Source organism: Phyllostomus discolor, chromosome 9, assembly GCF_004126475.2.
Source record: "Phyllostomus discolor isolate MPI-MPIP mPhyDis1 chromosome 9, mPhyDis1.pri.v3, whole genome shotgun sequence".
In the NCBI taxonomy this organism is placed as follows: domain Eukaryota; kingdom Metazoa; phylum Chordata; class Mammalia; order Chiroptera; family Phyllostomidae; genus Phyllostomus; species Phyllostomus discolor.
In genome coordinates, this window is record NC_040911.2 from 81,082,941 (window position 1) to 81,110,070 (window position 27,130).

The 27,130-nt window shown below is 55.0% G+C and overlaps 1 protein-coding gene and 1 pseudogene across 5 annotated transcripts; one reads left to right on the top strand and one right to left on the bottom strand.

Annotated features, from left to right (window-relative positions):
- The first annotated feature begins 1,637 nt into the window (after positions 1–1,637).
- On the top strand, positions 1,638–21,853 carry SIGLEC1 (sialic acid binding Ig like lectin 1). Of its 5 annotated transcripts, none has more exons than XM_036009610.1 (22): positions 1,638–1,785; positions 5,523–5,636; positions 5,905–6,267; positions 6,534–6,827; positions 7,927–8,193; positions 8,488–8,742; positions 9,726–10,025; positions 10,688–10,945; positions 11,974–12,309; positions 12,567–12,824; positions 13,030–13,332; positions 14,680–14,940; positions 15,099–15,410; positions 16,182–16,433; positions 16,750–17,019; positions 17,104–17,355; positions 17,671–17,973; positions 18,568–18,828; positions 19,622–19,924; positions 20,193–20,298; positions 20,680–20,752; positions 21,384–21,853. In XM_036009610.1, the coding sequence occupies exons 2-22, from the start codon at positions 5,588–5,590 to the stop codon at positions 21,492–21,494; spliced, it is 5,187 nt and encodes a 1,728-aa protein (XP_035865503.1). In that variant the 5' UTR covers positions 1,638–1,785; positions 5,523–5,587; the 3' UTR covers positions 21,495–21,853. The 5 variants fall into 5 exon arrangements, 4 of the variants coding, with proteins under 4 accessions (XP_035865503.1, XP_035865504.1, XP_035865505.1 ...); XM_036009611.1 differs by having other exon boundaries at positions 5,526–5,636; XM_036009612.1 differs by lacking the exon at positions 1,638–1,785 and adding an exon at positions 4,168–4,185 and having other exon boundaries at positions 5,526–5,636.
- A 1,066-nt stretch (positions 21,854–22,919) lies between these two features.
- On the bottom strand, positions 22,920–23,912 carry LOC114506079 (annotated as a pseudogene).
- Positions 23,913–27,130: the final 3,218 nt, after the last annotated feature.

Below are 27,130 nucleotides of genomic sequence, written 5' to 3' on the forward strand. Positions count from 1 at the left end.
TTACTTTGGCAGCTGTAGGCTGGAAGACACACCAAAAGGTAGTGTTCCCTGACTAGGCAAAGCAGATGAGTCTTAGTTCTCTTTCCCCCGAGGAAAACTGAGCAGGTTCTTGTAGAAAGTTGCCGCTGTGGCCAACGAGCCATACAGAGTTCTCCGCGGCCTCCAACGGTGAACACGCGTCTGCGGGTGGGCGTGGTCTAGCCGGGTTTGCCGGGCTTCGTTTCAGGCTGCGGAGTTGGTTCAGGCCTGTTCCCCATGTCTGTCCTCCTCTTGGGACCACAGGGTCGGCCGCAGTATGTCCTTTGCGTGGCAATGGCAAAGATGCAAGAGGGCAAGGCCAACGGTGCAAGTATATTTCATGATTTTGTTTATGTCGTGTCCACTCATATCCACTGGCCATGCAAGTTTTGGCTAAGACCAAATCAGTGGGCAATGCATATGCTTTGGCCACTGTGAAGCCATGGGGTAGACACATGTAGTCCACAGGAGGCGAAAGGATTGGGTCTGATCCTCTGCCCAGGCCTAGTGCTGCTGGGTCTCTGGACTGACAAGCTTTACGGTGGGGTTGGTAGAGGAAGCAGTGGGATGAACCCATTATGTTTGGGTCCAAAAAAGAAATGACCCAAGTTTAGGAGTTTACGGGGGCTACAAAGAGGACAGAGTGATAGAGGCCTGAGTTCTCTGGGGCCCGAGAATTTCAGGATAGAATGGCAGGAGACGTCTGCTTGGGCCACTGTGGCTGGGACCCTGGGTCTGTCTGACTCAGGGTTGCCCGCCCTTTTGGGTCTGCACATGGGGTTTGCCCACGGGACAGAGGGGACTGATCTGCCATGGCTGGGTTCCCTGCCACTGCTGATAGGCAGGGCTGAGCTGAAGTAAATTTGGGTTGCAAAACAAAGAAATGTGTTGTCACTTGTATTCAGGATTATTTGGAGCAATTAACATCTGTCTCATATGTCAAGTGCTCGGCACATAGTAGGCCCTCAATAAAATGGGCTCCAGTATTATAACAGTAACTCAGCTATGCTGAGGTCTTTCCTTTTCTGCCTCAGTGGGGGTGGGGGGCTTGTTGAAATCACGTGTGCGGGGTGTGGAGGTATAGGACAGTGGGGAAGGGAAGAGGAATCAGGGAAACCCCTCCAGCCTGAGGGACGTCATGGATGTCAGAGCCCCTGTGTCCCCTACTAGGGCCTGCTCCTTGGGGCGTGGGGTTCTTCTCAAAGTATCCAGGTGACATTGGGGTACTGGGAGGTGCCCAAAGGGCTCAGAGAATCAAAACCTTGGTCTGGATGCCCTGGAAAGCTCCCCTTCCTCAGGCTGGGTCTTGCAATTGGCAACCTGGTCTCCTTCTCTTCACAGGAGGAACAGTGTACAGAAAGCTCCCTTCCACTCCCAGACTCCCTAAAGAGTCTAAGCGGCCCCAAAGAGAGGGGTCAATAGAACCTTCACTTTATACTTTGCCTGAGATGAGGCTCCAGTGTGGCCCCAGATCCCACTTTTACTTGCTCAAGTCCCCTTGTTGCACAGCCTTGCCGGGGACCTTCCCCTGCCAATGAGGTCTTTCCTGTGTTGGTATTGCATAAGGCCTGCAGCTGCCTCCCTGGCCAGCCTCTGGGCTGGCTGTAGGGCTGAGGTTTTGGGAAAAGCAGAAGCAGCCCCTGAGGCTGGATCTCTCTCAGGGTGACAGAGCCCTGGAGAACCAGCAGCACCACGAGCTCCTAGACTTCCTTCCCGTTCTGCTCACCTGCAGTTCACCAGCCCTGCAGCCACCTCCCTGCAGAGCAGGTAAGCCCATCCCTGGCCCTGCAGGACAAGTGGAGGGTTGGGAGCGGGGCTGGGCTGAGGCTGACTGGTGGGGCATCTGGGTGTGGGAGCTGGACGCCAGATCAACCCAAGCCCAAGATGCTAATCAAAGCTGCACTCATATCCTAAACCTCTTCACCGCTCCAGATCTCCCCCAGCCTACATCCTAATCCCAGTCCCAATCCTAACTGCCATCTTCCCCAGCCCCGGTCCCTGTTCCAACCTTACCTCACCCTCAGTCCTGTCTCATCACTGACCATTTACTTAATCATCATCATCGTCTCCGTGTAGCCACAGCCTTGGCCTCTACCTCACCCCAACCCCATCACTCTCACCTCCATGTCAAATTGCAGCCTAACCTTGGCCTTCACCCTGGACCAGCTGCAGCCCAACCTTCGTCTCCCCCTCACTATGCCCAGTTCCCCTCATCGCCACTCATCCGAGTGCAGGACCCCAGCACTGATCAGCAGAGCTCGGGCAACGGTGCTCAGGCTGAGGGGGTATTCGTGCATGGCCAGAATAAAATGGGAAATTTCTGCTGCCAATTCCAAAGCCCAGAGACCACATTTATGGATTATATGACTTTCAGAATGAAACTTTTGGGGCTTTCCGCTGTTATAATGCACTCCTGGAATTGCCAGCTGTGCCCTGATTTTCTCACAGCGGGCAGAGCACTCCAGCCGGCTGTCACCCCAGTTCCCTCCTTCTCCAGCATGAGAGGGAAGTTGGGGAGAAGCTCTGTGTTGGGAAACAGAAACCGAATCCCACCTCGCTGCCTACAGTGAAACTGCTCTGACCTTTCTCCCCCAGGCTGGGCTTGGCTTGTGGCATCAGAGGTCAGGGGTCAGAGTCCCTGTCCACTTTCCACAGCTGTCCTGGGACACTTGGTCTCACACAGACTTTACCTACTTGCGATCACACCAGGAGCAACCATGGGAGCCCACCACGGGCCAGGCCACCCCATCCCAACCATGATGCAACCTGTACCATTTCTAGGTAGAAGTGGGGATTTAAAACTGTCTTCAGAGAGCCCAAGATGCAAGGACGAACCTCAGGAACTTCCCGAGGTCTGGGGGACAATGCTCTCCCAAACAGTCCTTGCCCAAGGGTCAGGTGGTTTCAGGGCTGCAGTGTTCACTGTCCCCCAGTATGCCCACCCCCTTCCCCAAGACCCACAATCACCTCTCAACCACCAGGGGGCACTGGTGCATACTGGGACTCCGCTTAACCTAAGCCTTCAACACCAGACTTTCAAACAGAGACAAGGGGCATCTTTCTTGCCCTTTCTTTTTCTTGGACAGGTCCCTGGGTGGTCTTTAGGGTGGAAGAGGCTGAGCTGTTAAGCTGGACTCTGGTGGAACTGACCCATTGAGTACTGAGGATGGGCTAAGAGTTGTGACACCTGCATGATGTAATTTGGGGTAGTTCTAGAAAGGGTCCTCTCACACATTCCAAAAATCCCTGTCCCATTCTGGGATCAGTATGTCTAAAACTCCACCGTTAGGTTCAGCATCACCCTTTCCAGGGCCACAAATGGGATTAACAGGGGGAGCTGGGGATACCGGCGAGATGCACGCTGTCATCTTGCCGATGTCCCAGATGCAGAGGATCTGACCCTGACACCCAGTGTGACTGTAGGCTCCGGGCCGTATCTGCCCCCAGCCACGCACAGTAGGCTACCTTTCAAGCCAGCATCCACGTCACGGGACCCAGCCTGGGCCAGCATGCGCCTTTCCCACGGCCAGAGATCATGTGTGGAGGGTGAGGGTAGAGCAGGCCTAGGGTTGCCCAGAGAACTGGGGACGAGCCACTGGGTCTCAGAAAATGACCAGACCTGTCTGCTGGAGCAGCCAAGAGAGGGGGCTGGGTCTGCTGGGGGGCAGTGCTTTTCTGGGCCTTCCCTCGCCTTTGCTCTGACATGCTGCTCCCTGCAAGCCATCCCTCCTCCTCTCACGCTTGGCTAAGTTCTGTTCTGACATCCTGACAGGCAGTTCCGCCTCCACGCAGACCCTGCGTGTCTGCTCAGCCCTCCCCAGGTGTGCCCCCTGGTAGCCGCCAGAATCAGCTGTGCTGATGGGCTGGGGGCTGGGAATGGTCATGAGTTTCCTGTCCCTACTTCCAGCCTCCCCAGGCCCTTCCCCTCCCTCTGTAGAGTCAGCATTTAGGACTAGGGAGGACTGCAAAGTTGGCAACATGGGTTTTTATATGTGAGTGTGGTGCAATGGACTGTTTTAACAGTTTTTAAAATCCTCACCCGAGGATTTGTTAACTGGTTTGAGAGAGAGAGAGAGAGAGAGAGAGAGAGAGAGAGAGAGAGAGAGAGAGACATTGATCTGCTGCCTCCCATCCGAGCCCTGACAGGGGATCGAACCTGCAGCCTAGGTGTGTGTCCTGAATGGGGACCAAACCCGCACAGGATGACACTCCAACCAACAGAGACGCCCAGCCAGGGCTCCGTCTGACTTTCGGAAGAGCCACCAAACAGTTTTCCGTAGCAGCTGTGCCATTTCACATTCCCCCAGCAGCGCATGCGCTGAGCTCCCCAATGTCTCCACGTCCTCTCCAGTGTTTGTTCTTTTCTGGTTTAGTTTGTTAAGCCATTCGAACGTGCGTGAAACGGCAGCTCATGGTTTGGTTTGTGTTTCCCTTGTGACCAGTGATGTTGAGTATCTTTTCATGGGCTCATTGGCCATTTCATATCATCTTTGGAGACATGTCTATCCAAGCAAGCCCTCTGCCCGTTTTCTGATTTGGGTTGTTTGGAGTTTGTTGGTGCTGAGTTGTAGGAGCTCTTTGTATATTCCAGATATTCATCCCTTATGTATGATACTAATCCCGTGACTGGCAAATATTTTCTCCCTTTCTGTGAGATTTTGCTTTTACTCTCTTGATACTGTTCTTTGATTCACGAACATTTTTAATTTTTTCTTCTGTTGCTTGTACCTTTCGTGTCATACTGAAGAGACCCTTGCCTGATCCTAGGTCGTGAAGATTTTCATCCATGTCTTCTTCTAGCAGGTTTATAGCTTTAGTCATACGTGTTTCTGTCCCCTCTCCCCTTCGGATTCATGTCTGTGGCACCCCTTAGAGCCCTCGTCCCCACCGGGGGCACTTCGCAGCAGAGGGTCCCTTTCCTTCTTCTGAGTGGTGGACTGTAGGCAGTTAGCTTGTGCTTGCAGGGGCCTGTGTTGTGCAGGGCCCTAGTGCCCTGCGTTGCCCCTAGAATGGCCCCCTCACCAGCCCTAAGCCCCGGGGACCACACCTCTGAGGCCCTCCAGTGCTGCAGGGCTCTGTCAAGCTCCATATGGTGTACAGCCTGTAAAGCTAGAGGCAGGGAGGTGAGGCTCAAGTAAGAAACCGTCATTCTTGCTCATTGCCTTGGAGTAAGTTGCTGGGCCTCTCGGGGTTCCAGTTCCTGTTGTCTTGGGTGGCAGGGAGGGTCAGGGCAGTGGAGGGAAAGGGAGAAACAGCTGTTCATCTGCTCCGGGGTAAGGTTCTTGAGGGTCTGGGAAAGCAGAACTTGGGGTGGGGCTTAGGGACACACGGAGGGCTTTCTGATGCCTTCCACCGAGGGAGGGCATTCCTGGGTGAAGTCCCAGCCGTGAACGTGGGCTCCTGGCTCCCAGCTGGCAGCTGCTCTAGGGGTTCTTGGCAGCCCTGCCCTTTCACTGGGCCGGCCAGCACAGCGCTCGAGGACGAAGGGCTGGACTCTCTCCCAGCAGGCTCTGAGGCCGAGGTGCGCTCACTACCTTCTTAGGCACCAGAACCGGTGTGAGAACCTGCAATGGGCTGGCTGCTTCGGCTTCTCCACCTGGCCTCATCCTTCTCCACAGGTAAGCTCCGCTGGCCTTTGTGAGCCCAGCCCTTGCTGACCCGGCAGACTGGTCACAGGCGGCTGCTGAGACTGAAGGGCAGACACGGGAGGCAGTGGCAGGGAGCAGTGATGCTCCCTGGGGCACCCGGAGGGGCTGCTGTGCCAGGGGCGGGGCAGGCTTTGAGGGCCCACCGGGGGCACCCTCTACAGGGCATGTCATGGGACTCCCGCTGTGGGAACGTCAGGCCTGCGTCAGTCACTCTCCTGTCTGTCTTCCCCTCCCTCAGTCCTGGCCTTCTGGGGTGTCTCCAGTCCCGAGTCCGTGCAGGGTGTGAAGGGGTCCTGCCTCACCATCCCCTGCGTCTTCAGTTTCCCTGACAATGTGGAGGTGCCCCAGAGCGGCATCACGACCATCTGGTACTTTGACTACTCGGGGACCCGGCAGGTGGTTCACCACTCGCGGGACCCCCAGCTGGTGGACGTGCGCTTCCGTGGCCGCGCCCAGTTTCTGGGTCACGCGGAGCACAAGGTATGCAACCTGCTGCTCAAGGACCTGAGCCCCCAGGACTCGGGCTCCTACCAATTTCGCTTTGAGATCAGTGAGGTCAACCGCTGGCTGGACACCAGAGGCACGGCCGTCATTGTGGCAGGTGAGGAAGAGGGTGGCCCGGCTACTGCCTGAAAGGGGCTCCCAAGCTGGTCCTGGCCCCACTGACTCACAGCCCCAACCCTTGTCCTGTCCCTGGCTCCAGCCCCCGCCTGGCCTCAGCCTTGTGTCCTCCATGCGTTTACCCGACGTGGGGGCAGGGGTAGAAAGCAGTCTCCTTCTCCTTGGAGCCCCTCAGCTGGCATTTGCAGGGCAGGAGGTCTCAAGCGTGGTGAAGGGGGGTCCTGAGCCTCTGGTCTTTGTCCTCAGAGAAGCCCAGCGTGCCCACCATTGCCTCGCCGTTAGAGCTCCGAGAGGGTATGGATGTGAACTTCAACTGCTCCACCCCGTACGTGTGCCTGCAAGAGCCCATCCTGCAGTGGGAGGGCCAGGACCCTGCTCGCTCCCACACCTCCCACCTCCAGAAGCTGGAGCCCATGGGCATCAGACACCAGAACATCCTCCACATGGCCCTGTCCTGGCAGGACCACGGCCGAACCCTCAGCTGCCAGCTCTCGGTGGCCAAAGACAAGACAAAGGGCGAGATTCGCCTCCGAGTGCAGCGTGAGTGTGCTGGGGGCCACACCCTGGTTACCGAGCACACGTCTGCGGTTTCCCAGGGCAAACCAGTTCCTTCTCCAGCACACAGAAAGAGAGCCCTCCCCCCTGAGGCAAAGCTGGGTGCCCTCTGACCTCCTGGGTGGCGCAGGTGGAGAGGGACTGCCAGGTACAAGGAGCCCTGTTTGATGGCTCCCTTTGATCTCTTGTCGCTGAGGCCAGAGACTTAGGGGTCAGGCAGCAAGGACCCTGAGATTTAGCCCAGCTCTGGAGGATGCTGGGGTGGGGGTGGTCAACCCCTTCTAAGGCTGAGCTCAAGGTCAGAGTATCACCCAGACATGGCAGAGAGCCTGTGGGGCAGAGCTGGGGTTTCCACTTCACAGAGCACCTCCCCATCACGGTAAAACAAGGCAGCCTCTTCTGGAACAAGCACTGTTCACAGGCCTCAGATGGCTGACTCCCCGTCCTCTAGACAAGGAGCTTTGGGCTCGTTCCCGCCTCCCAGCATTGCCATGGAAATTAGAGCGGTGCTCTGCACACACGAACCAGTCAACACTATTACCTTCTACCGTTTTCACAGCTATGTAGATAAAGCACTTGAAAATGGGAGCTTTCATTAGTGTATTTAGATAGCGAGAAGCTTGGAAACAAGATTTAAGGAAATGCAGTCTATTTGTATTTTTGGCATCCTCCTTACACATGGGCTAACCATTCTCAGAGACAGTTCAACTCTGCCTCTGGCGCCTTCCGTCAGGTGCTTGGTCCCTCACCAACAGCGACCACGGGCCACCAAAGCGAGCAGTGTGGTGGGACCCACGGCCCCAACTCGAACAGAGGGCAGTGGGCAGCATCATGAGGCCAAAAGCCCTGGAAGGCAGGGTGGGCTGGGCGCCAGGCCAGGCATTGCATTATCAGCCTCTTGGGGGTGAAGGAAGGGGTGAGGAATTCGAGGTGGGGGGCAGTGCAGCCCCGGACAGGGAGCTGATGGGACTGATGATTTGTCTGGGTGGGCTTCCTTAGGGCGGAGTGTTGAGAGAGGAAAGGAAGAGTGGTCCCCCGTACCCCCCTGGGCCCCTTACCCGATACCCCCCATTGTGCCCTGCAGATGCCCCAAAAGGTGTGGAGATCCTCCTCAGCCCCTCAGAGGGGAACATTCGTCCAGGCGATCTGGTCACACTCACCTGCCAGGTGAACAGCAGCTACCCCTCGGTCAGCTCTGTGCAGTGGGTCAAGGATGGGACTCGCCTCAAAACCCAGAGTCACGTGCTGCAGTTGTCCCAGGCAGCCTGGGACGATGCCGGAGTCTACACCTGCCAAGCTGAGAATGACATGGGCTCCTTGGCCTCAGCCCCTGTCAGCCTCCACGTCTTCAGTGAGTCTGGGGTGAACCTGGGTCTTGACCAGAGGGTGGGGAGAGGGTCCAGGCCACAGAGGCTGAGGGGATGCGGGTGTGGATTTCCAGCCCTGCCTCAGACAGATGACAAACCTCCCTGGCAGGGTGGGATGTCAGGAGGATCCCGGTGAACAGGACAGAGATGCCGCAGGCTCTGCTGCAGAAGGGGTGTGATGCAGGCTCTGAGGGATTGGGCTGAGTGGCTGGGACTCTGAGGAATTGGGACTGGAAGTCAGCTGGGTACCCTCAGTGTGCCCAATGGTGCCCCCACAGTGGCTGAGGTCCAGGTGAGCCCAGCAGGCCCCATCCAGGAGAACCAGACAGTGACGCTGGCCTGCAACGTGCCTAAGGAAGCACCCAGTGGGCTGAGCTATAGCTGGTACAAGAACCACGCCCTGCTGGAGGATGCCCACAGCCGTACCCTCCAGCTGCACTTGGCTACCAGGGCCGACACTGGCTTCTACTTCTGCGAGGTGCAGAACGCCCAGGGCAGAGAGCGCTCCAGGCCCGTCAGCGTGGTGGTCATGCGTAAGTGCCTGGTGGGGTGGACACTGCTGGAGCGGGGCCAAAGGACGGAGCCGCTGCAGGAGGCTTAGGGCTCCGGGTCCGGGTGGCCTTGAGCTCTGCCCGCCTGGCAAAGCTCTGACCTCCTTGGGCCTCAGTTTCCTCTGATTTAAATAAAACTTTATTTTGAAATAAGTTCAAACTTCCAAAAGCAGTACAAAGAATTATCCTGTACCTTTAATTTAGATTCCTCATTTGATAACATTTAGGTACATATGCTTTCTCTTTTTACATATATATTCTTTGTGTGTATATGTGTATACACACATATGCGCATATATGTGTGCATACATGTATACACATTTCTCTCTGCAAACACATATGCACTCTATACATGCATATATACCTGTGCACTCTATCAGTATACATACACATATAAGTTAGCCATCACCTACCCATCCATCCATCCATCCATATTCCTAAATTTGTAGGCATGATGCCCCTTACCCTTTAGTTCCTCAGCATGTATTTTCTTTTCTTTCTTTTTAAAAAAGATTTTATTTATTTACTTATTAGAGAAAGGGGGAGGGAGGGAGAAAGAGAGGGAGAGAAAGAGCAATGTGCAAGAGATATATCAGTTACTTCTCACACGCCCCCAAACTGGGGAACCTGGCCCACAACCCAGGCATGTGCCCTGACTGGGAATCAAACCTTCGACCTTTTGGTTCACAGGCTGGCACTCAGTCCACTGAGCCACACCAGCAGGGCCAGTTTCTCCATATTCAAAGTAGGGTCCCTGATCCCTAGCCTCAAAGTTACCTCAAGGATTGATTGCTGATTTGCCCAGCCCAGGGACAAAAGTGTATTCAGCAGGCACTCAGGAGCTGCTGGGGTCACCCTCCATCTCCCAAGGCATTATGGGACAAAGGAGGTGCAGCGGTTATAGACTATATAAGGGAAGCCATGGAGTGGCCCTGTCTGAGGGTGACAGGTCCTTCTCCACACAGACCCGCCCCTCGTCCCCGACCTGTCTGCCTTCCTGGAGACACAGGGCGGGCTGGTGGGCATCCTCCACTGCTCCGTGGTCAGTGAGCCTGTGGCCACCCTGGTGCTGTCACACTGGGGACTTGTCCTGGCCTCCACCTCCGGCAAGGATGACCACAGCCCACGCTTCAGAGTCTCTTCTGCCCCCAACTTCCTGCGCTTGGAGATCCGAGACCTGGAGCAAGCCGACAGTGGGGAATACACGTGCACAGCCTCCAACGCCTACGGGAACGTGTCCTCCACCCTGGACTTCCGCGCCAATGGTAAGATGGTCACGGGGACTGGGGGTGGGGGCTCGGGGCGGAGGCCTGCTCTGAGCTGTTCCTCCTAGGACACCAGAGGGCCCAGCTGAGGGGCTGCACTAGCTGGCTAATAAAAATCACACCAAGGACTCAGGCTATACAGTGTTCCGGACACAGGCGGTTCAGGGAAGTCAAGGCAAAAAGGAAAACGTGGCAGATTATATTATCACTTTTGTATACATTCTAACCCTGAACTTGGAGGGTCCTTCATTTGCATTCATTTGTTCCTTGTTTACCAAATGTTTAGGGCAGGATCTGTGCTAGGCAGGGGTCAAAGGCAGTAGGCACGATAGAATAGGGTCTTCCCATTCTTGGTACATGAGGTATCCTTCCCTTAATTCTGAAGCCACAGCTAATCGATCAAGCCAGGCTTGACATAAGGCTGGGTTCCAGCTCAGAATCCTCAACCATGCTGCAGCCAGTTACTATCAATAGATCAGTGTGGTCATTCAAGGCCAAATCCCCCTGATTGTCAAGAGATTTGTGGAGCCGAGGGCATGAAGCCCAGACCTACCCTACAATTATGCGAGGAAAGCGGGATGCTGGAGGGCTTCCTGTAGTAGGTGGCACAGAGCCGCAGATGTTCAGGGGAGCTGAGCCTCCTTGTCTCCCTCTTCTGCTAGCAGCCCGCCTTCTCATCAGCCCAGCAGCAGAGGTGGTGGAAGGGCAGGCAGTGACGCTGAGCTGCAGGAGCGGCCTGAGCCAGACGCCTGACATCCGCTTCTCCTGGTACCTGAATGGAGCGCTGCTTCTCGAGGGGCCCAGCAGCAGCCTCCTGCTCCCTGCGGCCTCCAGCACCGATGCTGGCTCATACCACTGTCGGGCGCAGGATGGTCTCAGCGCCAGCGGGCCCTCCTCGCCTGCCGTCCTCACTGTGCTCTGTGAGCAGCCCCCCACTGGCCCCTGCTTGTCTTGGGGGGGGGGGTCGATCAGTCCACTGGGGTCCACTAGCCATCCCTCCCTCCTCTAAGTCCTCCTCCTGACCCTGAACTGCCCAGGGTCTAGATCAAGAGGGCAGCCACAGGCCAGGGCTGAAATTTGGAGAACAAGGCTAAAGATTTTTTTACTTCCTCATGTCCCCATCCTTCAACCCCAGACGTTTTAGGGCCCTCTACCCCAGCCTCAAACCCACCATGGGCACCCTGTCCAAGCTTCATCCTCTCGAGCCGGGCCCTGGGACACCATATTCCTACAAATGTGTGCACAGCCCACAGGACACGCCCGTCCCAGCTGCCCAAGACGAGAAGGCAGAACCTCTCAGCACAGGAACTGTGTCCTGTCAGCAGGGGCTGTTCCGTATGAGCCTGAGGGGCTGGCCAATGTTCAGGGCACCCTGAGCTTCCAGAAAGCCTCCCCTGATACGAGCGGGAGCAACGTCCTGGCACTGTCAGGAAGAGCAGCGGCCGCCAGGGGCTTTCTAGTGTCGGGGTGAGATCACCTGGAGGCCTTGGCTGTGGCCGTCTTCGACCAGTCATCTCCAGAAGCCTCTAGAAAGAGGGCATTTCAGGCATCATCTATTATCCTGATAGCCAGCTTGCCGATCTGAGATAAGAGGCAGGGGGGCCTTGGGGAAGGGTTGGGGTGCAGAGAGAGAGAGCTATGAGGGCACCCTGCCCAGGAGCATGTGGGAGTTCAGCCAGTGACGCCAGCCCACGTGTGCCTTTGTCTAAGCTAGAAAGCGGCACTTTCTTGGGAAGACGCAGTACAGCACAAGGGCACAGTTCGGCACGAGGCGCGGGGGCTGCGTTCCTCCACCCTGGCTCGGCTGCCCTTGCATGGTGCACAGGTCCTTTGGCGGCTCTGGGCACACGCCTTTGTCCAGCGGGACCTGGGATCCCAGCCAGACTGGAGTGGACTTGCGAGGCCCTGGCAGAGCCTGTGGTTGAGAGCCCGTGCTCTTCCTCCCCAGATGCCCCACGCCAGCCCAAGCTCACCGCCCGGCTGGACGCCGATGCTGCAGAAGTTGGGGCTGGCCGCCGAGGCTTCCTTGAGTGCCGTGTGGACAGTGACCCCCCAGCCCAGCTGCAGCTGCTCCACGGGGACGATGTAGTAGCCTTTTCCCTGCCGTCAGGGGGTGGCTGCAGCAGCTGTGGGGGCTGTTCCGGGCGCAGAAAGGTCAACAGAGCCCCTAACCTGCTGCGCGTGGAGATACCTGACCCGGTGCTGGAGGACGAGGGTGTGTACCGGTGCGAGGCCAGCAACGCCCTGGGCAACGCCTCCTCCTCCGTGACCTTCAATGCCCAGGGTGAGTCAGGGCGGGGAATGGTGGCACAGGGTCAGGGGGCAGTACTCAGGACCCTATCCCTCTGCAACCCCTGGCTCCAAGCAGGGTCTAGCCAGTGAAACCTCCTTATTTGGCAGTGAAGTGTGCTTTCCTGCCCTGTCCAGTGGGCACTCCAGAGGGTCTCCTTCCTGCCCCCTGGAGGCTGGGAGGCTGGACCACTGGCCCCTAAGGTTGGGGGGAAGCCATCAAATTGAGGGCCTGTGCTGCCTGCTCTCCAGCCACTGTCCTGGTCATCACGCCGTCACACACGCTGCCAGAGGGCACCGGAGCCAACCTGACTTGCAGTGTGAGCCGGGAAGCCGATGTCAGCCCTGCCAACTTCTCTTGGTTCCGGAATCGGGCACTCTGGACCCAGGGCCCCCAGGAGACCCTGACGCTGCTGCCTGTGGCCAGAACAGACGCCGCTGCCTATGCCTGCCGCATCCTCTCCGAGCCCGGTGCCCAGCTGTCCGCCCCCGTCGTCCTGAGTGTCCTCTGTGGGTGATGGGCAAGGGCAGTGCTGGGCACTTGGAGGGATGAGGAGGCAGTCTGGGAGGAACCCGACTAGGGTCAGGTTTGGGCATGGGGAAGGGTGGGCCTAGACTGTGTGTTTGGAGTTTGGAGGCGGGACAGCACACAGTGTGGCAGCTGGAACCTGGTGAGCAGGGTTGCGGGTGGCCTGAGCTTCTCCCTGTCCTGCAGATCCCCCAGACCCTCCGAAGCTGTCAGCTCTCCTGGACGTGGGCCAGGGCTACATGGCTGTGTTCGTCTGCACTGTGGACAGCAGCCCGCTGGCCCAGCTGACCCTGTTCCACGGGGAGCACCTCCTGGCCACCAGCCTGGAGCCCCAGCTCCCATCACACGGCCGCTTCCAGGCCAAGGCCATGGCCAACTCCCTACGGCTAGAGATCCGAGACCTGGGTCTTGGGGACTCTGGCAGCTATCGCTGTGAGGCCACAAATGCCCTCGGGTCAGCCAATACCTCCCTCTTCTTCCAGGTCCGAGGTAAGTGTCCGTCCTCTGAAGATGGGCTAGACCCAGATGCCCTTGGGATCACTCTGGCCGGTTTGGGGGCTGGGCCGCGTGGGTTTCATGCAGAAATGTGAGGTCTTTTTCAGCCATGGTTTCTGAACAGTTTCCAGCCAGCCCACAGGAGGCCTGCCTTTGTCTCCAGCTAGATATTTTCAGCTGTAATAACTGTGGCAGCCACTAGGAGGCAGTGGCAATTGCACAAGGCAGCTTGCTTGGTTGGAGCAATTTCTGACAGATAACTTCTTTTGTAATAACATTTTGTTAGATAATAAGTATCTCACACAAAACCTGATATGTATATTATGCATATGCATGGGTATTACATGTATACAGATGTGTTCATCTGTATACATATGTGTACATACACATAAATATATACATAAGAATATATTCACATATTCTTCTAAAAAAACCCTCCCTATGAAAATAAGCCAGGAAAAATGAAAGTTAATACCCATAATGCTGCAAAGGCCAAAGAAAAATACACATTTTTTCTTCCACAGTGACAAACATCAATTTTTGAACATTTCCCTTGGGCTTTGGTTCTATACATTTTGTCTTATTTATAATACTCATTTCACATGCAGAGAAATTGAGGGTCAGAGCTTTAGGCACGTGCTTGTGGTCACATGACTAGCAGGTGCCCCTGCCAGCATGGGACTAATTTGGCTCTGTTCCCAGGCACAGCCTGCGTGCGTGCTCAGTCACCACTCCAGCTGTTCCTCCACCTCACTGCCCCCTGCCCTCGGTCTCACCCTGCCTCAGACCCAGGGAGCACTGGGGACTGCCCTTTGCCCAGTCCCCAGTTGCTGGGATCTCATGACCTGGGGCCTGGGTGCAGGGCTGGGCAGGAGAGAAAAGACCACACGGCTGCTCGCTTCTTTTCCGAGCCCTGGTCTCATGCTGAGTTCAGCTCACGATCAGCACCACGGCCCTTGGCATGACCTAAATTCCTGCCATTTCAGTGCTTTGTAAGGTCAAGAGCCAACACGTGCAGGCGCTGTGCCCGGCACTGGGCTGCAGACAGTCTAAGTTGGTCAGGCCCTCGAGAGGCTCACCCTCTGGTAGGCGAGATGTGATTGACAGCAAAGCTGTAACTCAAGGTGGTGGGTGGTCAACACCAGGGCAGACACCGGCTGGGTCCTTGGGAGTGAGACACTGAGGCACAGGGGTGAGGTTGGCAGTGGTCTTGTTCAGGGAGCTGTGGCTCGGAGACACACGACTGAGAGGTCATGCAGTCTTGGCGTGGATGGACACCCAGTCTCAGAGTGCAGGAGGACATGGTGGAGGGTCCCCACTTGCTCTTCGTTTCTCCTGCAGGAGCCTGGGTGCAGGTGTCGCCATCGCCCGAGGTCCAGGAGGGCCAGGCCGTGGTCCTAACTTGCAAGGTGCCCACAGAGGCCCTGGAAGGGACCTCCTACCACTGGTACCGAGATGGCCAGCCCCTCCAGGAGTCAGCCTCGGCCACGCTCCGCTTTGCAGCCATAACTCTGAGCCAAGCCGGGGCCTACCACTGCCAGGCCCAGGCCCCGGGCTCAGCCACCACGAGCCTGGCTGCCCCTGTCAGCCTCCATGTGTCCTGTAAGCACTCTCATCCGGCGTGTTCTCGGGTGTGAAGGGGCCAAGGGTGTGGCAGGCGGAGGGGATGCTGAGCTCCTGCTCTGGGGCCCTGCCTCCACGAGAGAGTCTTAGGTGAGGGACCACCTGGCCAGGCCCTGACCACCCCCCACTTTGTGTAGATGCCCCACGCGAGGCCACACTCAACACCCTGATGGACACTGGCCCTGGGCGACTGGGCCACCTCCTGTGCCGTGTGAGTAGCGACCCTTCGGCCCAGCTGCGACTGCTCCACGGGGACCGCCTGGTGGCCTCCACCCTCCAGGGTGTGGGGGAACTGGCAGGCACCAATCCCCGGCTGAAGGTGGCTGTGGCCCCCAACTCGCTGCGCCTGGAGATCCACAATGCGACGCTGGAGGATGAGGGAGTCTACACCTGCGAGGCCACCAACACCCTAGGCCAGACCTCGGTCTCGGCCAGTTTTGATGCCGAGGGTCAGTGTGGGCTTGTGAGTGTGTGTGTGGGTGCCTCCCTTAAGAGAAGGGAAGGTTGGAGAGGGTTCTGGAAGCCCAGGGCACAGGCAAGATGGCTGAACAGAAGGAGTGTCTCCATGCTGCCCACCCTTCCTAAGGACAGCAGTCTCCCAACTTGGGTTTTATAGAAGAGCATTTTTTTTTTTTTGAAAAATCCTCACTTGAAGACATTTTTTCATTGCTTTTAGAGAGAGGGTGAGGGAGGGAGAAAGAGAGGGAGAGAAGCATTGAGGTGAGAGAGAAACATTGATTGGTTGCCTCCTGCACTCACCCCAACCAGGGACCGAACCCCGCAACCCAGGCATGTGCCGTGAGTGGGAATCAAACCCGCAACCTTTCCATGCGTGGGTCAATGCTCCAACCACCTGAGCCACACTGGCCACGGCTCATGGAAGAGCCTTTTGAAAAACCAGAATGTTACACGGGTGCCCAGTGGATAACACTAATCAGAAAGGGGATGCTCAAGGAGAAACCACAGCAGGGCCAGAGAGGCCTGTGTTCTCCCGTGTGCCCCACCCCCCAGGGGCAGGGAGGGCTCTGCAGAACTCTGCTTGGGACCACCTAAGAGATGACGAGTCGTTTACCAAGCTCCACCTCTGAGCCCCATTCACAGGTGGGCCACCTGTGACTCCCAGAGGCCGAGGGGCTCCCCTCCCTCATGGAGGCCAGCGGCCTGTTTTACACAGCCTCACGCCCCTCACTGGTGTCCACATGCCCTCCTTCTCTCCCCAGCTGTGAACGTGCAGGTGTGGCCAAAGGCTGCTGTGCAGGAGGGGCAACTGGTGAACCTCACTTGCCTTGTGTGGACTGCCCACCCAGTCCAGCTCACCTACACATGGTACCAGGATGGGCAGGAGCGCCCGGGTGCCCACTCCCTCCACCTGCCCAACGTCACAGTCTCGGACGCTGCCCCCTACCACTGTGGTGTGGTGGCCCCCGGCCAGGCACCCCGCCTCTCCAGGCCTGTCATCCTGGATGTCCTCTGTGAGTGCGGCTGGTGGCAGGGTGGAGCTGGGAGGAGCCAACAGGGGTCAGGGCACGGCGGACGCCCACAGGTGTCCAACCCAGGAACAGTTCCAGAACTCAGCCGGCCGATGGGGCGCTTCACAGGGAGCATTAGAGTTGGGGAGCTGTGGGGGTAGGTCCTCTCTGGGCAGAGCAGCAGTGCCCCAGATTGGGAAGGGGAGGCCCTTGGGAAGGGAAGCCTGGGCCCTCCTGGTTTGAAAGGCATCTGCACACTGGCCTCCTCCCGGCTGCAGTCTCTGAACTCCTTCTGTCTGTGCCTCTCGTGCTCCTGCAGACGCACCCCGCAGCCTGCGCCTGACCTACCTCCTAGAGAGTCGTGGTGGGCGGCTGGCCCTGATACGGTGCACTGTGGACAGCAACCCCCCCGCCCAGCTGGCCCTCAGCCACGCCGGTCGTCTTCTGGCCTCCTCGACTGGAGCCTCTGTGCCCAATACGCTGCGCCTGGAGCTGAAGGAGCCCAGGCCCAGCGATGAGGGTCTCTATAGCTGCTTGGCCCGCAGTCCTCTGGGCCAGGTCAACACGTCCATGGAGTTGCGGCTAGAGGGTAAGGCAGGGCTCAGATCCCATGAGGGTGGGATCAGCTGTGGTGTCTGGCTGGGCCCCACTGACCCTCACCTCCTTGGGACAGGTGTGCAGGTGACCCTGGCCCCGTCGGCCACTGTGCCGGAGGGGGCCTCCATCACAGTGACCTGTGAGGATCCTGCTGCCATCCCACCCACCCTCTACACCTGGTATCACAATGGCCATTGGCTGCAGGAAGGGCCAGCCGCTTCCCTCTCATTCCCGGTGGCTACGCGAGCTCACACCGGTGCCTACTCCTGTCAAGTTCAAGATGCCCAGGGCACACGCAGTTCCCGACCTGCAGCTCTGCAAGTCCTCTGTGAGCTGGGGTCCTCGGATCGGGGTACCCAGGGTGGTGGAGGGCACTTTCAGGTCCCAGTGGGGCTGGGCACAGGACTGAAGGGGGCAGGGATGGGCACTTGGGGAAAGAAGGACATGGGTGATGAGGACAGAGGTCCAAAGTCCCCACGAACCCTGCCTGAAGGAACCTGTCCACAGGACTCCTGAGAAGGCAGCACTTCTGGGAAGTGACAATTTTTCCAGAGGCTTTAGCCTCGCCAGTGCCATGAGGGTGGGCAATGGACAGTATGGAATTTCCAAGGAGAGACTCCAACTGTTCCTGCCGCACCCTCAGATGCTCCTCGGGATGCCGTTTTGTCCTTCTTCTGGGACTCGAGGGCCAGCCCCAAGACTGTGGTGCAGTGCACTGTGGACAGTGAGCCACCTGCTGAGCTGGCCCTGTCTCATGGCGGGAAGGTACTGGCCACCAGCCACGGGGTCCATGGCTTGGCACTGGGGACGGGCCATGTCCAGGTGGCCCGCAACATCCTGCGGCTAAAGGTGCAAGATGTGCCCTCAGGGGATGAGAACACCTACGTCTGCACGGCCCACAACTTGCTGGGCTCAGTCAGCACCACCGGGCAGCTACAGGCGGAAAGTGAGTGGGTGATGGGGGAGGTGGGAGTCGGTGGTGGGTCGTGGGTGAGAAGGGACTCAGGGACTATGGGGTGGTAGAGTCCACGTGGAGGGGGTTGGCTGGCCTGAAGGGGTGGAGACAGCCCTGATCTGTTGGAAGAGAAATACCTCCCACTGGAGCTCACTGCCCAACCTGAGGAGGAGAAACAACCTTGCCCTTGGGGAGCTCCCTGCAAGGGGGGAGGTGTAGCAATGCCCAAGAGGAGCTTGGGTGCAGGGGACACGTAACCCTACCCTCACAGAGCCCAGTCTGAGGGAGGAGGTGCAGCCTCTCCCTTGGGGAGTTCAGTCTGAGGGTGGTGCATGGCCTCATCCTTGAGAACTCCGGTGTGACGAGGAAGGGAGGCACAGCCTGGCCCTGGAGGTCCCAGTGGGAGGGTGAGAGACAGTCCTGTCCTCAGAGATCTCAGTCTCATGAGGGAGACTGAGTCTCACCTTCAGGGGCCCAGATCCCAAGTTAGGTCATAATGCACAGAGGCCACTCTGATCCCACCCAGAGGCTGTGGCTGCTGCAGACCTGCAGATCCCCAACCACCTCCTGTTCCTTGGCCTACAGATGTGCGTGTGGTGGCCGAGCCAGGCCTGGATATGCCTGAGGGTGCAGCGCTGAACCTGAGTTGTCACCTTCCTGGTGGCCCCACGCTCATAGTCAACTCCACCTTCACTTGGTTCTGGAACGGCCGGCAACTGTATGCAGAGCCTGCGGCCACCCTTTCCTTCTCCCGCGTGGCCCGTGCCCAAGCTGGAGTGTACCACTGCCAGGCCGAGCTCCCCACTGGCACCACCAGCTCCGCTCCCGTCATGCTCCGTGTGCTCTGTGAGTATGACACATGTCCACCCCCAACCAGTCTCCCCACATCTCACATGCCCACCTCAGGTCTTCTTCCTCTTCTGCCTGCAAAGAGCAAGGACTTCACAGGTGTGAAGTCCTGGGTTGAAGGGCTCCCGCTGACTTGTTGTGTGATCTTGTGCATCTGTGCCTTGGTTTCCTCATTTTCAAACACCAGTTCCCCCAGCTTGTGAGGCATGGAAGAGATAAAGCACAAAGGATGCCTGGTGCACAATAGGGCCTCATCAGCCTTGGTCCTCTATTCCATTTTCCACCAGGGCCTCATGCTATTTCAGTCAGCTATTGCTGCGTAACAAGTTACACCAAAACGTAGTGCTTAAAACAACAGCTATTTTATTTGCTCACAATTCTGTAGGTCAAACATTTGGGCTGGGCTCAGCTGGGCAGTTCTTCTGCTGGTCTCACCTCACATGGCTACAGTTATCTAGTGGCTGAACCATGGTTACATGGTCTAGGATGGCTTCACCCTCGTGACTGGTGGTTGAGGCTGGCTGTTGGCTAGGCCGCATGTGTCCAACAGGCTGGCTTGGGCTTCCCACAATCTTGTGTTCCAAGGAGCGCAGAAGCTGTGAAGACCCTTAGATATAGCCTTGAAGTCACACAATGTCATTTCTGCCTTCTAGTGGTCAAAGGGAGTCAGATTCATGGAGTGAAGAAATAAGCTCTTAATGGGAGAAGCAAAGTCACCTTGCATGGGCACAGGAAGGGGAGGAATCTGTAACTGTTTTATACAATTACCATATTCCTTGTCTTCCTGTAGACCCTCCCAAGACACCAACCATGACAGTCTTTGTGGAGCCTGAGGGTGGCACCCAGGGCATCCTGGACTGCCGAGTAGACAGCGAACCCCTAGCCATCTTGACTGTCCATCTTGGTGGTCGGATGGTAGCCTCCAGCCAGTCCCCAGGCACTCCAGCCGAGCCGCACATCCACGTCTCAGCCACCCCCAATGCCTTGAGGGTGAACATTGAGGAGCTGAGGCCCAGTGACCAGGGTGAATACGTGTGCTCTGCCTCCAATGCCCTGGGCTCTGCCACCGCCTCCACCTACCTTGGAACCAGAGGTGAGGGACACTGCACAAGGTTTCATCTCCCAGGACACTCTGCGCGAGGCCTAGCTCTCAGGCCCAAAGGCTTCCTTCTGAGGTCTTCCCTGGGTTGCTTCAGTTTGTCTGTCTAGTCTAGACTGGTTGCTTGAAACTCCTTTCTATGGGCAAGCTCCTGAGATAAAGTGGAAAGGTAGAATAGATTCCATCTTGGGGAAGTCACTTGGGAAGGAGCGCTGGAGGCCTGAAACCATAGCTGCCCCCTGAGCTATCCCCTGTGTTCCAGCCCTGCACCGCCTGCATCTGTTCCAGTGGCTAGTCTGGGTCCTGGGGCTGCTGCTGACTGGCCTCCTCTTCCTCCTGTTGGGCCTGGGGGCCTGCTACCTCCGGAGGTGGGTCCAGAGCTGGAGGGCAAATGGGGCTACCTCATCCTTCTCTGTTTTCCCTCAATATTCCGCCATGTCCCTCCTACCAAATTCATAGGCTCCATACTTCCTAGCCCATCCCCCTTCCTGCGCATATTCCAAATTTGGGAATCCTTTCTAGAATTATCTGTAAATCCACCTTGCTGTAGTTTTCTCCTTTCCTTATCTCCCCCTTGTCTGTGCTGAAGAAAGGGCTTGGGAGGAAGAAAGATAAGGTACCCCGCTCACCACAGGGTTCCCCACTGTTGGGTGCTGTGAGCAGTCTGGGGACAAGCATGTGGGCGGGCGAGGGGAACTGGGGCAGGCAGCAAGAGGGGAGGCCCTCTGAGTCCACTCCTGACCTTGCAGAAGGAGGTGTTTCCATAAGCTGAGCATGGGTGAGAATTCGGTGGAGATGGCTTCTCATAAGGACAGTGTGCAGGTATGGTTCCACCATGTGGGCACACACAGACATAATGCCCAACTACCCCACAGTGCAGGGCTGGCCCCTAGAGACTGCTTTCATTTATAGGCTGGTGCCTGGGCTTGGGAGAGACTGGGGAGAGGCTATAGAAATCCAGGTCCCCTTCAGAAGAGTTGGAACCATAATCTGATTGGGGTAGAGAGAAGCCACGTGTCTGCTGCTCAGCTGCCTGGATGACTGGGGCAGACATTCCGAACTTAGCAGCAACACCTTGGACACATCTTGGAAGACAGGATTCCCTCCTGTGTTTTGGGGTCTTTCTTCCCATTACTTGGGCAAGAGCAAAAAACTGCTTCCGCTCCTTCATGGTCTGTCCCCTTCTGCAGATAATCCATTTAGTGGGCCAGGGCTCCCAGCTGTGCACACTCTCACCAGTCTCCTTGAGACCCTACCCAAGGCTTGGGGGTCCAGGGACCCGCCCTCTAGAATTAGGGATCAGGTGATGATATCTCCCAGACCCCTCCAGTGACCAGGGGTTTTTTTTCCGTGGGAAGCTCATTGATCCTGATCAATGCAGCCACATTTGGCTGCATTGGACTTCACCCTGTGCTCCACCCCTGAGCTGACCTGTGGCATTGCCTACCCGCAGGAGGAGGAGGAGGCCACTGGCATCGGTGATGGCTTGGGCTTCGTAAACAAGGCTGCGTTGGATCCTGCCTGCTTCTGTGAAAACAGCACTGAGACGTCTGACTTGCTATGACCTGGTTCCAAACTTCTTGCCCCTCAAGAAAAATAGGTGGTGAGAAAAGCGAGTGAACCCCAATCTACCCAGGAGGGTGTGGACCTCAGGGGATGCCGAAGAGGAATGAGCTGATCATGTTGTCCACTTCTCCTTCACTTTTCTCTGGATCTCATCTCTCCATTTATCTCCCACTGCCTCTGCCCATCTTTCTCTTCCAAGCCCATTCTGGACTATTTGGAAGGATTACAAGAGGAGCTTTCTACATCCTCACAGGCCGGCCAAGGTCCTCTGTATGAGCTAGAATACAAGTTAGGCTGCTGTAACAAGATACCAAATATAGTAACTTTAACATGAGGAAATTTTATTATTCTCTCCCATACTAGTCTGAGTATGTTATGGTGGTTTAAATTGCAGGTGCTCTGTATTCTTTTATCGTATCTTGATTGTGAGGTTTACAATGACCTCACTGCATTCACATTCCCTCTAACAAGAAGAGTGGAAGTTAAAGGTATCCCCATTTCCCATTGTGGACACAACAGGAATTTGCACTTTTCATATATACTCACTTCCCATTGGCTAGAGTTTAACCACATGGTCATGCCAAAGCTGTGAGGGCTTCTGGGAAATGTAGTTTTATCCTATTTCCAAAGGCCTCCCAACTATGGCCTCATCCCCGAGACTTTTGACATTGATGAGAATGCTGCCAGCAGGGCACATTCTGTCTTCGCGCTGAAAGGCATGCCCTGGTCATGGGCTTCCTGGAAGGGATGTTTCCCCTCAAACATTAAGACTGAGGAAATCGAGAAGGTTTGGTTGTCCTGTCCCTAGGGAGATGGCATGCCAAGTAGTGGGGTTGCCTGAGCAGATGTCTTGTGTCAGATCTGGCCCCTGGAAGAAGTGCCCCCACCCCCCACCCCCACCCTCAGGGAATGTGAGGAGCAGACAGCATGTCATCGAATCCTTCTTTCTGCTCTAGGTACATTGATCCATGATCCAGTGAGTTCACATCTACTCCCTGGAAGTGTGTGCCCAGGGGCTGTTAAGATGAATGAAGGTCACCAAGAAGGAATAATGTGTTCCCTGGAAGTCAGTGCCTGAGGGGAGCCAGTTCTTAGGTAGGCTAGTGACTCTCCTGGCAGCCTGGTGACAGATGATGGGAGGAGCAAAGAGCCCCCTGCTCTGGGATTTTGGCTGAGAAACATTGGGAGTAATGGGGAGTTAGCATGAAGTTAACAGGCTGGGAAGAAATTGGAGACCTGGTGAGCTCCACGTAGCAGTGGTTGGGTCCCTTCCTGGCCTAAGGTTCCATTCCTTTTGGTGCCTGATGGCCAGACCCTTCGTGGGAGCCTGTCTGGCATTTCCTCTCAATAAACGTCCATCCTATGACATAACTGAAGTGAGTCTTTTTCCTGCAACATGAACTGCTGGACTGGAACACAGAGGATTCAAATGTGAGTGGGGTTTATTCTGGGAGACTACCTGCTGAGGTGTCCAGTGCATGCAAATTACATGCATTTACCACAAACTGCCTTATGTTCAAGTGATTTGTGCTCCTTGAGACAGGAGGCCTCTCACCTGCACTGCTCACATGACCAGCAACATATTGGGCACACAGTAGGTGAGCACTTAGTAAGTAAGCCCTGGTTTTCCTACATTGTTGTCACACGGGAGGGTGGAATGTGTGGGCTAAGTCCAGAGGTGGGACTGGGAGAGAGCAAGCCAAATGCAGCCAACGTTTTTGGACTGTCCGGGGAAGGGAGCCTGAGGGGAGTACCACAGGTGGCTGCAGAAGGGTGGCTCCTGGGAGATCTGGGACCATTTGACTTGAAAGTCTTTGTCTGCTTCTGTGTGCCTCCAAGGGAGTGTAGGTCCGCCTGGGACAGGAGAGTTCTCAGAGGGGTTCATTGTGTCCACCCCCAGTGATCTGAGGCTCCTCGAGACTTTTATTTTTCACACAAAAGTTTTTAGTTTATTCATCCTCTCATGAAAAATCTGCCCAGTCACCACAGATGAAGTCACTGAAGAATCTCTACTCCTCCTGTCAGGACTCTAGCTCACTCTTCCCAGCACCGACACTGGCCTTCGAGGTCCCCCCGACTCTCTCCACTCTGCTCTGGCGTTCCTTCCTCTGTTTCCTCGAGGTCTTCGTCTTCTCACATAGGTCATGTCCTGCGAGTCTATGTTTGAATTCCTTTTTCTTTGTGTAATCCAAGGAACCATAAATCACGCCAAAGTCCATTGCCTTGCCACCACCCAAATGGGTTCTGAACCCAAACACAAAGATGACATCTGGTGTGGCCTTACACATTTCAGCTAGTTTTCCCCAAATTTCCGCCTTGGGTGCTGTTGGCCTCCCAGGGCAAGGACAGCAGTGACCATTTGTCTCCGCTGCAGTGGTCTGTTGACCATGAACTTCCTGGTGTGGATGGTTCCTGTGTCGTTCGTGACGGCGGCCGATCTTCAAGCAGACAGGGAGGGAAATAGCAAGGCTTTAAAAATAAACTTTGATTCAAGTGTAACACACATACAGAAATGTGAACACATTATACCTGCACAGCTTAATGACTTTTTAAAAAGCCAGCACACCCATGTAACCAGCACCCAGATAAAAAATTAGACCATTCATTATCAGCACCTCAGAATCTCCCTTCTGATCCCTCTGAGTCACAAACCCCAAAGGTAACCACTCTCTTGACCTTTCACACCATAGATTTGATTTACTTGTTTTTGAATTTCTGTGCAAATGGAATCATACGGAATATATGACAACTTTGGAAAACTGTTTAACATTATCTATTAAAGCTAAAATACTCCTGCCCTGAATTTTCCCCCTGGATATTTACTCAAAAAAGATGAAGGGTTTTTGCCCCCCGTGGGATTGTACTAGAATGTTTACAGCCACACTACTCATGATAGCCAGAGACTGGAAACGACAAATGCACCCTGACAATGGAATGGATAAATGAACTGTGATGTGTTCACATGGTGGAACATTACACAGAAGTGAGAAGGAGCTACAACCACATGTGTTATGAGCAATGATCCCAAATATAATGTTGAGTGGAAGAAGTCAGATGCTAAACAGTATAGACTGCATGGTTCCAGTCTCATGAAGTTCAAAGCTAATTGATAGTGATAAAAGTCAAAATAGTGGTTACTTATGGGGGAAGGTCATAATTGGGAGGGACCATAAAGGGACTTCTGGGGAGTGGACAGTGTGGTTCCTTGGTCTAGGTGCAGGTTTGATGGATGTGTTCACTTTGTGAAAAGTCACCGAGCCACTTAAGACACACATAGTTTTCTAAAAATATACCAAACACTACTTCAATAAGGTGGTTTTAAAAAATCTCCCACCCTTCATGGAAGTCTACCCAAATTACAGCTGAGCACAGATTTTTTTTAAAGCGCCTTCTTCACCTTGCCATAGGCCATCACGTTTGCCTTTGAATGCACTGCTCGCCTGCATGACTTTTCCTGATGCACCCAAGCATTGGCATGGCATCTCCATGGGCCAGTGTTGGCTGTGCTTCCCTTGGACACCTTGTTCTGGGTCACTCTTCAGGATGAGTCCTACTTACAGGTGATGGGTGTCATTCATTATGTGAACACTTCAAAGCTTTAACTCTCACTGGTTTGCTTTCTTCCCAGGACACTTCCCATTGCCCCCAGAGAGGGACACCAACAAGACATTTGAGAAATCATCGTTCCCTTGGTGTTACCAGGCATGAACACTGAGCCGATCAGTGCCACCTCTAGGATTTATCTTTCTCAGCTTTGGTCTTATGGCCCCATCCCCTCCTCTGCTACCCCCAAATGTAAATAAACAGTTGCTCTGAGATTTTGGCAGAAAATTCTTCTGATGTGTCATAGCTCATCTGGGTTGGAGCATCCACTTGGCAAGGATGACTTCAGTCCTCACACAGCTCTCAGGCAACATGTCTCCCTCATTTTGTCAGCACTGACAGTGTGCCAGGCTCTGTACAAGTCAGTCTGAGACCCTTGAAGCTCAGGGTCTGGAGGAGAGAGACAAGAAATAGGCAACTATAATGCTGTGTGAAATGTGGTACAGTGAGGAGTACAGTACCAGGGACAGTCACCAAGCTCTGTGTCAGGGAAGACCCCTTGACAAGCAGTCACCAAAGCTGCAGCTTTCAGTGTGAATAGGAGTTAGCCATCAGGCTGTATTCTTGCCAGAAGAGAGAGGGCTCTGCCCTCCTCTCTCCCAATACCTACACTAAGGCCTTCCTGTCCGTGACTCTGGGGTCTGTTCTACTTTCCTGATCCCCAGCTTATTTGGCATTCAAGCCACTCCAACCCCTTGCCAGGCCCTTCCAGGACATACACTTGGCATTGTGCTGACCCTGTGATGTCTGGGACCTTCTTAACTGCCTCTCTCTTCTGTCCCTTCAGGACTGTTTCCTTTACTATGGTTAGGGCTTCTCCTTTCTTAGGATTCACATTCTCTTCTGGAATGTCCATTTGTGCTCCTGGCTCAAGATGGAAGCCTGGGTGTCTCTGTCCACTGCTGTTCTACCCCAAATCCTCCCCCAACAAGAGGAGGTAGCAAAATGGACCCTGGCTATGACAGAATGCCTTGCTCTCTGCTCCCTGGCTTACCCAGCAGAAGGACCAGGGAAGTCTGTCCTGGAGGGGTGCCTTCTGCTGCTGTCAGGATCCATGGTGACTCCATTCAGCCATTCACAGGGGGAGGGACTGATGCCTCTCCAGCCTGTCTGCACTGGAGCCCCCCATGTGACCAAAGCCATCTATGTCAGTATTAAGTCTGGTTCCCAAGATGAGACTTTATATGCAAGAGACTTATTAAGAACATGCCCCCAGGGGAGACCAGTACAGGGGTGGGAGGAGCAGGACAAGCAAAAAGAGGAAGCTAAGGACACATGCACTTGAATGTTCATAGCAGCAAGTTTTGTAACATCTCAAAACTAGGATCCACTCAAATGTCCAGCAACAGTAGAATCAGTGGGGAAAAGATGTGGTTATAGTCACACAACTGAATACTACCTAGCAAATAATATAAATGAGCAAAATGTTGGATACATTTCATCAGCTGTGGAAAATATTTGCAACTTATACTCTAGACAAAGGTTGATCACCTTTATGTATAAAGATCTCCTTCAAGTTAAGAGAGAACAAAAGTTCAATGGAAAATTGGGCTGTGATATGAACTTGCCAATTAGGGAAAAGTAAATACAAATGGCTTTTAAGTGTTTGAACAGATATTAACCTCACTAGGAACTTCCAGTCAAGATGAAGGCATAGGTAAATGTGGCTCACCTCCTTGCAGACCACAGCAAAATTACAGCTAAAATACAGAACAAATGTCACTCAGAACCATCAGAAAATCGAGCTGTACGGACCCTACAGGACACCTGTTACATTAAGCGATGCTACCAAAACATGGAGTCAAAGCAGCTCTACCTAATACATAGAAACAAACACAAGGAGGCTGCCAAAATGAGGAGACAAAGAAATATGGCCCAAATGAAGCAACAGGACAAAACTCCAGAAAAAGAATGAAACAAAATGGGTATAAGCAATCTATCAGATGCAGAGTTCAAAACACTGGTTATAAGGATGCTCAAGGAACTCAGTGGGTGCTTTGACAACATAAAAATGATCCAATCAGAAATGAA

Excerpts from the sequence above, each read along its gene's own strand:
- SIGLEC1 (XM_036009610.1), top strand. The coding sequence starts at position 5,588 with ATGGGCTGGCTGCTTCGGCTTCTCCACCTGGCCTCATCCTTCTCCACA. Across the intron at positions 10,026-10,687 it reads CCTGGACTTCCGCGCCAATG|CAGCCCGCCTTCTCATCAGC; the intron begins GTAAGATGGTCA and ends CTCTTCTGCTAG. Across the intron at positions 13,333-14,679 it reads CCTCTTCTTCCAGGTCCGAG|GAGCCTGGGTGCAGGTGTCG; the intron begins GTAAGTGTCCGT and ends TTTCTCCTGCAG.